This window comes from Dermacentor albipictus, unplaced genomic scaffold, assembly GCF_038994185.2.
Source record: "Dermacentor albipictus isolate Rhodes 1998 colony unplaced genomic scaffold, USDA_Dalb.pri_finalv2 scaffold_51, whole genome shotgun sequence".
NCBI classification, from domain to species: Eukaryota; Metazoa; Arthropoda; class Arachnida; order Ixodida; family Ixodidae; genus Dermacentor; species Dermacentor albipictus.
The window spans coordinates 27785-38015 of NW_027225605.1; the positions used below are offsets into that span (position 1 = coordinate 27785).

Sequence of the window (10231 nt, forward strand, 5' to 3'; positions counted from 1 at the left end):
GCGCGCTTTTCAAAAATGGCCCCGCCGACCGTACTCCTGCAGTTCTTGTTGGACGATGAAGAGGTAGAAGAACTTGACGCGCGGCGACGGAGGCAGCAGCAGCGGCTCACCTATGCGATGCAAGCTGTTCGTGCTGTTTTAAGAGGTACCGTATCAGAGGATTTATTTCTGCTCCTTGGTATGCCGACTGATGACTCATTGCAGATCTGCTTCTTTCTGGTGCTTTACGCGCCAAATCCAGATCTGATTATGAGACACGCTGTAGTGGAGGGCTCCGGATTAACTTTGACCGCCTGCCGTTCTTTAACGTGCAGTACAACGCAAGCACACGGGCGTTTTTGCATTTCGCTTCCATCGAAATTTATTGCAGATCGCAAGAGGACAGAAAGCCGTATGATCCGAGGCATCCAGAATTATGTCATCAACGTTGTGCCCAGATACACGGACACACAATTCAAAGAGCACTTCAGGATGGACAGAAGCACTTTTGAGGTAAGTAGTCCTATCAGTTTGAAACAACGCACGCGGTTTAATCTGCAGTCACGCGCTCATCGACAGTCTGTGCATTATTTTTGCAGAAGGTCGCCGTACACAACATTGCTTTTGTTTCGCGAGGACCAGATTAAATGTAACTAGTCTACTAAGAATATCAGTGCTCACTGAACGGTTCTTATTGATGCTAAGCGCACTAAGTACAAGCTAGCAATCATAAAACTGTGCTAGCTGTTGGCTTCCAGGTCCTGCTGCAGATCACACAGGAGAGACTCACCACGGAAAGGACACCAAGGATACCTCTCCATACAAAGGTGTTAATGGCTCTGTGGTTGCTTGGCAACCAAGAGTCCTTCCGAGGTGTTGCCGACCGTTTTGGAGTCAACAAGGGCCTGCTGCACTACGTTGTCAACAACATCATTGAACTTTGGGCAGGTGCAGCACCAGACTTTATCCAGTGGCCTTTGTCACTGCAGGATGTAGCCCATGAATTCTACCGAAAGTGGCGGTTTCCTGGAGTTGTCCGTGCTCTGGACGGTTGCCATATCGCTATCAAAGCCCCAGAGAACGAGCAGGATGCTTATTACAACAGGAAAGAGTTTCACTCAATCATCCTGCAGGGGTGCTGTGACAGCAACATGGCATTCACCCATGTGCATGCAGGCTCTCCAGGAAGAATGCACGATGCCAAGGTGTTCAGTGCATCAGGTCTGGACAGGCTAGTAGAGAAGTTACCGGCTAACTTCCATATTCTTGGCGACTCCGCCTATGCACTGTCTGTCGGACTCATGCGACCTTACAGAAATAATGGCCATCTAAGTGCACAAGAAATAAAATTCAATGAAAGACTAGGCGCAGCAAAATCAGTAATTGAGCGTGCATTCGCACAGCTAAAAGGCAAATTCAGGCGGTTGAAATACCTTGACATGAAAGACTCTGCACTCATTAGTAAATATGTGCTGGCATCATGTGTTCTGCACAACATCATTCTTATGTCAAACGATTCCTTTGATTGTGAGGGCCTGGAGGAGGAAGGTGATGACGACGATCCATCTTTTGATGGGAACTCCACAGGAGTTTCGGAGAGCAGGGGTGCACTTAAGCGCCGAGCAGTAATGTTGGCTTTGTAGAAAACAGGCATGAAAACAAACAGATACTGGCAGCTTCAGCATTTAAATGTTTGTATTAACCACCGTTTATTGCGTTTTGGTAAACAATAGTAGCCATAACAAAAAACATTTCATGTACTGTCCTCGGACATTTTTTATGTTGTGAATTGTTGGTATAAATAAAACACTTATGAAATAAACTGAGTACTTGCACCTCTATCATAAAGCAAAATATGAACACAAATGGCACTGCTTCATGTATGTGACTAGTGTTTGTACTTCAAGTAGTGTTGCTTTTTCATGTGTTTCCATTGAGAAGTGCAGCAACATACATGGGAACAGGTGATTAGTCTGTATAAAATTCTTCAAGTCCTTACAAGATATACAATATCAGCATAAGGCACTACATAGAAACCACTTTCGTTCCCAGAAGGCTTTGTGTTGAAACAATGAGCAATAGATGCTCTAAAAAAACAAAACTCTTAAAGTGTTGGAACCACACGGCAACTATGTACGTCAATACCTACATATATATACATCAACACAAAGAAATGCAATGCCACAAGCAAGCAATTTCAGCACAGAACTATTTGAACCAGAGCAAACAGCAAGCTGATTGTTTTGAGACTGCAAAAAAATAAAGAGCAGGCTGGCCAATAAACCAAGTGTGAAAGCGTTATAAATGTCAAAGACAGCAACCACCAAGAAAAGTCTACTGCAACAGAAAGGTAGAGGGAGTAGTGTCACCGGTAGAAACTTCAGCACAAATCTATTTTGACAGAGCAAAAAAAAAAAAAAAAAACTTCGAAGCTGAACAAACGGCAAGCTGCCAAGTATGCAAACAAAAGTATTCTCTAGCACGAAAAGACAATACCAAAACCATAGCAAGGCACAAAAAGAAAAGGCAACCATATCGGCAGAACAAAGCCTGTTGTCCATTTAAACAAATTGAGATTTTTGGCACCAGTATAATCCCATTTGAATACCGATCGGACTCAAGTGACAACACTTGGAAGTGCAGGTAATGCCTACTTATTAATCAGCAGCTTACTGAAATAAACTTGATACTATTTTAGATTCAAAGCGAGTCATTCTAAAAACCACATTTCTTGTTTTAGAAATCTAGAATTTATAAGGTTAACAGCATACACTCTGCACACTTTCTAAAACACTTTACATTGACCATAGCAAAACAAAATTGTCGAATGTACATTCTGAGTGTGCATTCCACAGTCAGACACCTAGGCTGCTGGCAGTAATGCGAGCCGAAAAAAAAAATGCGTTCCTGTTTTTATTTAACTCCAGAAAATAACTGGTTTAATTAATAAAAATCTTAAATGGTGCTGTCCACAATGAGCTTTAGCATTTTCAGCTTCATTCTTTGCATCTTTAGTTGCTGCTTGTAGCGTTGGCGTTCTTCATCCTGCCATGCCTCCATGTTGCTCAGGATGTCTTGCAACAGAGTTGCTGGCGTTTTGCCTTGGCAGCAACTTGTGCCGCATTGTGTTGGAAGCAACGCTCATCAGAAAAACCATCAGTGTTCTCACCAGTGGCTCCATGAGTTTCCCGAGCCGGTCCCAAGAGCTGTACACCAACAGGTGACGTGACTGATGTGGAGGGCTGCGTAGGCATGCTAGATGAAATGGGTGCTTGGTACTCTGCACTTGAAGACAACAGGTTCTCCATCTCCCTGTAGAAGGGCCACTCCTTCCTATCCCTTCCGCTTGTGTTGCCGATGTTTATCATAGGTTCTTTTTAGACCTTTAAATTTCGTCTCGCAATCAGAGGCTGTTCTCAAATAGCCGCGCTCCCTCATTTCTGTGCTTATTTGCATCCAAATATGTTTTCTCTTTTTCTTCCTGTCATGAAAATCTAGTATGTGACGCTGGTAGCTTGCAATCAAAAGAAGAACCTCAGCATGGGACCAGTTTGTGGCATCCCTTGCTGTACCAGCTTCAGCACGATGAAAGCTGGAGCCTTCATTAGGGTCACCTGCAGAAATTAAAGTTTTAATGTCAGTATATGTGACGAGAACTGAAGAGAAAACAGCCCATAACAAGCCTGCACACAAAGTTCAATGTGTGCAATACTTCATATATTTTTCACCAGCAGTGACAATGCTCCAACAAGCGTCCAACATCTTTATGGCTCTACACCTGTACTTAAGAAATCTTGCCTCCAGTCAGCTATTCGAGAGTGGAACAGTGTACCCGCAGCTGTCATTCTCGAGCATGACGCAGCCAAATTTAGAGTGTCCTTATCATCAGCTTTTGTTTGATCCTCATACTATGTAGACTTTCAATAAAAGCTTGTACGCCTCTCACTTTTATTTTGATAACATGTATACAGTGTCGGGTTTAAAGAATGATTGCAATTTTGTTCCTCACTGTGCATGCTTTGCATCTCATTGCCTGTAATATCGTCGATACATCTATTATTCAACATTACTTTTATTCTTCTCAGTATCTGATTCCTTAATATCTTCTATAAATGTTATTACTACCCGTGATACCATTGACAGCAACTATATTATCTTGTTTCACATTAATTTGTTCAGCTGTTCTGTCAAATATTACATGCATGTTATGACGTGTCCTTTGGTATCTCTTAACCCCCCTATGTAATGCCTTGTAAAAGACCCCTTTTTAAGGGTACAATAAATGATGATGATGAGGTACACTGTTTAAAAATTATGTGTGGAATTACTGTTGTAATTGTGGTCACCCGCCAGGTCCCAGTCGCAGCCAAATTTATCATCGGCCACGCAGAGGTCATACTCATTCATGTGGTCACCTGGGAAATAAAAAAAATAAGGAACATATGCTGCATGACTGCTAGGTTACCATTTTACGAAGTGGCACTACTTAATGCTACATTAACAGAAATAACAAATACAAATAACTGAAAAAAGATATGCATTTAGTTTATCAATGCTGGGTGCAATATCTGCACACAGTCTGTAAAATGATAAAGGAATAAACTTAGGTTAAAATGTTCATATTTGATTTACTATAACAATGCTGGATTTAACAGCGAAATCTACCTCAGGAAACCTCGTTACAACTCAAGGCGCACTGATCATGATTGCAAAATCCTGGAGTGCTCTGCCACTTAGACGAACATGTATGCTAACTCATTTTTGTCCGACCAGTTAACTATTGGAACAGGCTGAATCAAAAGCAAGTGCACAGGGCAAGTGAAAATGTATTTTATTCCATGTTGTAACCCCCCTGCTCTAACGCCCAAACTATGGGCGTTGCAGGGTAATTTGTGAATAAATAAATAATAAAAGCATACAATCCGCAAAAAGGCAGAAAAAGTGGGTGACAAGGCGGCCAATAAATTTAATGCGTCGTCAGCAATCAGCCCGACGCAGCGTGTTGATCAACTTTACTAAAGCTAGCAGAAAAAAAGGTGCGTGTCGGTTTGTGGGAAGGTTTGGCAGCACACACAGCCTCACACGGATGCTACATTATAGTCACAATGTACTACACGTACAACAAATCATGTATATTAGGTGGACACGATGCCTTCGTGGAAAATTACGTGCTTACAGTGAAATGTGAAATGACAGTGCGAAAGCTGGGATATCGTGACCCCCAAAACAAGGCATACTCACAGCCTTCGTTTCCTGGCTCTGCAAGTGGCATTGAAGGACCGTTAGCATCTGGAAACAAAAAAAAAAAGAAAACATATTTAGAGGACATCAGAATGTGAAAAGCAGACAAAGACGGTGCGATTACGTGCAGCGGTTAACTAATTGCGCAGACCGGGTGAACGATAACACAAAGCACTTCAACTGTCTTCGGGTTTATCCTAGTGAGTTATCCTTTACGTAGCTTGCGCCATTAGTCAACCACCGTCACAATGCACCGACTGGTCCTTGAAGATGTTCCTCTTTTATTAGTACTCACCGTCACCGAATATGTGCACTACGCCATCCAAGGGCGAAGACGCTTCCACCGACGTCACTTCAACTGCCCCAACCTCTTGCATGATAACATGAGGACCTGAAGAAGTCGCACACATGAATGTAGCGACGAGAAGGTGCCAAACTGCGACTATTCGGTTACGTACCTGTGCGTCTGGCAAGTAATGAACGTGCCGTCATTTTCGGTTCGCGCCAAGCTCAAACCGCGCCAACACAAGTTCCCGATCACGCCTGCTTCAGGCGCCCGGCTGCGCGGTGGCGGGAGAAACGAGTGGGCAAGGAGAACGGAGTTGCATCAGTGGAAAGGGTAGGAAACACGTCATTTTTCCGGAAGCCGTAGCAGGCGCGCGCTCTCGCGCACCGTTTCCAGGATGGTGCGCGTGGTGCGCGTAGAGCGCGCTCCGTCCGGAATCACGCACCGGAAGTCGCTTTTTAGCCGTTAAGTTTAAAAGAGCGCACTCTGCTGGCTAGAGCGCGCTCGAGCGCCTTAACTTAACGCACCCATTGTGTGACAAAGTTACCAACCCAACTTCCGGGCTTACATGTCCACTTACAAACAAGCAACTTCACTCCAAGTTAAATAACGCGAGACATCGAAGCGCAAGAAACTAGTTTTAGAAACAAAGAAGCAGCCAGTCTGAGTGTATGAACGAATGAATCCGTGCCGCCGTGCACTCGAAAATACCGGTAAAAATTTTAAATCCAGGCCAGAGGTCACGTGAAAGATCGATGATGCCATAGAGTTTCATATTAGTATACCTAGAGGCAAATCTGGCGCTGCGATCGTTCAACCATCATGGTATGGTGGCTAGAGGGGCCACCATAATCATGGGTACAGTGTACTACACTCTTAGAAAAATTTACACCCTTTGGGGCGTATCTTGTCCCACAACAATAATCGTCATCCGTGTTGCCCGCGTTTCCTTTCTTTAACGCTGCGAGCCCGGCACTTTCCAGTCACGAATGGCATGCGCGTTATCAGTGTGACGCAGCATTCTCGACAGGAAAGTAGCGAGCGCCGAGTTTTCAGGAAAGGAACACTCTTAGAAAAATTTACACCCTTTGGGGCGTATCTTGTCCCACAACAATAATCGTCATCCGTGCTGCCCGCATTTCCTTTCTTTAACGCTGCGAGCCCGGTGCTTTCCAGTCACGAACGGCATGCGCCTTATCAGTATGACGCAGCATTCTCGACAGGAAAGTAGCGAGCGCCGAGTTTTCAAGTAAGGAAACGCAAGCTAGGCAGATGACGATTATTGTTGTGGGACAAATATACACCCCAAAGGGTGCAACCTTTTTAAGAGTTAAACGCAAGCATGGCAGATGACGATTATGGTTGTGGGACAAATATACACCCCAAAGGGTGCAACCGTTTTAAGAGTGCACACTCTTAAAACTGTTGCACCCTTTGGGGTGTAAATTTGTCTCACAACAATAATCGTCATCTCCCTTGCTTGCGTTTCCTTTCCTGAAAACTCGGCGCTCGCTACTTTCCTGTCGAGAATGCTGCGTCACACTGATAACGCGCATGCCGTTCGTGACTGGGAAGTACCGGGCTCGCCGCGTTAGCGAAAGGAAACGCGGGGAAGACGGATGACGATTATTGTTGTGGGACAAGATAAGCTCCAAAGGGTGTAAATTTTTCTAAGAGTGTGTATCATGGGAATGATGGGAAGTACAGGCTTCGGATTGGCATTCTATTGACTGGCGAACCAGTCTACGAGTATTTTTTTTTGGCAGTTTTGTTTTCGCTCCAAGCGCAATCGCTATAACCTGCAGTGGGACAGTGCAACGCAAAGCTCTCTGCCTTTGTTATGTTGCTCGGAGTGGCGATAGCGCGCTGGGCCAGCGACTGGGACGATGCTTGTGTTGCGGTGTGGCGTCGAAGCCCTGACGAGAAAGTGGCGGCATCGTAAACGTTGAAAGAACATGTTTTGAGCATTTGGACTTTGGTTTGTTAAGTGTGTTAGGTTGGCACTGTAGCGTTATGTGCTTTATGAAACTTCAGAATAGGACAAAGAAGGCACTACTGATACAATACATATACAGTTGTACTTCTAGTGGCTTGACAATCAAATTTTATTGAGAGCTTCATTTTGCATTGCTCGTTTATGTGCTCATTGAAATGCGTGTTTTAGGACTTGGAGAACACAAATTAACTTACTTCTGGTAGGAAAGATAGCTGCTTCCTAGCTGTAGTCTAGTGTCGCACAATGGGCACCCGCAAAGCCACGCTGTGACGCTTCGGAAGCGGTACACCAATATAAATATGATGAAGCATACTCGTAGGAGGCCACTAGCGTCCTAGCTAGCACTGCAGCAGATGTGCTTAAATGTACTTGAAGACGTTCAGCAATCGTGACAGCCGACGCAACCTTTCGAAAGAGCGAGAGAGTTCGCAAATGCCTGTCGTCTGCGAGAAAAGTCTCGCGTTAAATGCAGCGAGAAGGCGTCGTAGCAGACGACACTTGTAGCATTCCGCTCAAGAGCGCAACGCTTTGTCACAATACAACATTTCTGTTTTCAAAAATACTTGATGAGTATGCACGGTTGTTTTGCTGTTGCAAAAATGAATAAATAATTTTTCTTTGGCTTTAAATTGGGACCAGAATCGCACAAGTATGCATACCCTGATGTGTCCTGGTGACAAACTATAGTAAACCATGCTTCCATCTCAAAGTCATACAAAGTTTATGTAGCGTGTTGTACATTTTATACCATACTGCAGAAATAGAATTAGATTTTACGCGATAATATTTGAGTATAGCTTTGTTTACTGCGCCAGAAGGAAACGCCACTAGTCTAAAAACCGAAGCCAATCCGAAGCCTGTACTTCTCATCAAGGTCATCATTCCCATGTAGGTTGAGGCAAGGTTCATGACCTTAAACTCATGAGAACCCCCGTAGACACTAGCGCCACATTTCCCTCTAGGGTACTTGTTTAGAAACTCTATGGATGATGCTGAACGCTATTTGCGTTTATAATGACGAAGAAACAGTAAACTTACTAACAAGGAGTGCAATATTTAATTAGCAATGATAATTTTGCCCTGTTTTTTATGTAACAAAAATGCTTCGGTAATTGTAAGAGAAAGTTTGAAAGATAAAATTGAGCTTATTACGACGCCTCTACCGGGAAATGTTGGAACGTAAGCATCCCGAAGTGATGCTACTGCGCTGGCTTTGTTAACAGCGGCGCGCGCTCGATTTTTTCGCCCTCTGTGGCCATTTGTTGAACTTGAGAGTGTGCTACCCCTGGAGGCCACGCGAGAGTCTCGCAGAAGCATGGACCGGCGCACGAGCGGAAAGTCCGCGCCGCTCGCCGAATTGTTTCTCCTTTTTGCGCCCAAGTAACCCCGCCGTGAGGCGGCGTTAGCAGCGCAACACTCGCGCCATCTCTCTTACTGCGCTTCAACCACACCGACCGCCGCGGGCCCCAGGCCATGCAGCGAAGCCGGATTACAGGAGACGGGAGCTATGGACGTCAGACGTCAGTTTTGCATAGAGTTACTGTATGTGCTACCGCACGGTAGCATATGTAGTAACTCTAGTTTTGCAAGACGCATAGCGCCACCTGCCGGTGCGAAGAGGCAGTAAATGAGTAGTGCGAAGCCCGACTCCCTTGCTAAGTTGCCTATGCAGCTATCGACGGCGAAACAACGATTTAACTAGATTTTGGACCATATTGCGAGTGTTTTGCGAATTTAAGAGGAAGCTTTAGCTCGGGCCCAACTCCGACGCGGCCTATTCAAATACATGTAAAACGTAAAAACGTTTTTATGAGATAACCCCTGGACCGATTTTGATGAAATTTGTTGCATTTAAAAGAGAAACTCAAATTCTAGTGACTGTGGGAAGCGGAATTGCGATTTAGGGCTTGAATGTTCTTAACACGATTTTCAAATATTTGACCGTTTGAAAAAAATAGAAGCACGAAATTTACAAATTCATAGTTCTGCATGAAGAACAGATATCGCGGTTCTGTAAACGGCATCCATTAGATCATTCAAAGCGGACAAATTCAATATGTCATTTTACATCTTACGTGAATTTGTTACGTTGGTTACAACGGTTTTGCAAAAGTTGTATTTCACTATGATTAAATTTTTTTATATTCATGTGTAACATATCAATTTTGTCTGCTTTAGATGTACTATTAGATGCCATTCACAGAATTCTATTATCATTTTTAGTGGTTGAGTTACAGAGCTGTAAACTTGATAGTTTCGTTTTTTGAAAATCTTCGATATTTGCCAATTTTTAATAAAAAATTGACAACCTAACTCAAAAATTAGAAACCAACAGTCACTAGATTTTAAGTTTATCTTGTAAATGCAACAAACCTCGTCTAATTTGGTGCAGTGGTTGCCGAGAAAAACGAATTCTCCTTTTACATGTATTTAGATAGGAGCACTCTAGCTAAAGCTTCCCCTTAACACCCAGACAGAGAGCTATGAATTTCTGCGCTAGTCGGACACGCCGCCGACCTGCCATAAAGCGCTTGCTGGCTCACTTTTCAGGCTGATGGCGGAAACGACGGCAACCGCGATAGCTCCGCGCGCTACGAAGAAACGCCGCAATTAATCGACGCTACTGTGGTGTTGTAAATTGTCATGAACGTGAAGGACGGAATAACAACGTTCAGTTTTACCGATTTCCATCGCGATCGTATGAAGGAGAATGGCGAGAGCGCTGTATA

At 44.1% G+C, this 10231-nt stretch overlaps 1 protein-coding gene and 1 pseudogene across 1 annotated transcript; one reads left to right on the forward strand and one right to left on the reverse strand.

The window, feature by feature from the left end:
• On the forward strand, positions 1-2131 carry LOC135899661 (putative nuclease HARBI1). The gene is made up of 3 exons (XM_070530132.1): positions 1-145; positions 371-492; positions 738-2131. The coding sequence occupies exons 1-3, from the start codon at positions 16-18 to the stop codon at positions 1620-1622; spliced, it is 1137 nt and encodes a 378-aa protein (XP_070386233.1). The 5' UTR covers positions 1-15; the 3' UTR covers positions 1623-2131.
• A 185-nt stretch (positions 2132-2316) lies between these two features.
• On the reverse strand, positions 2317-5876 carry LOC135899660 (zinc finger and SCAN domain-containing protein 29-like; annotated as a pseudogene).
• Positions 5877-10231: the final 4355 nt, after the last annotated feature.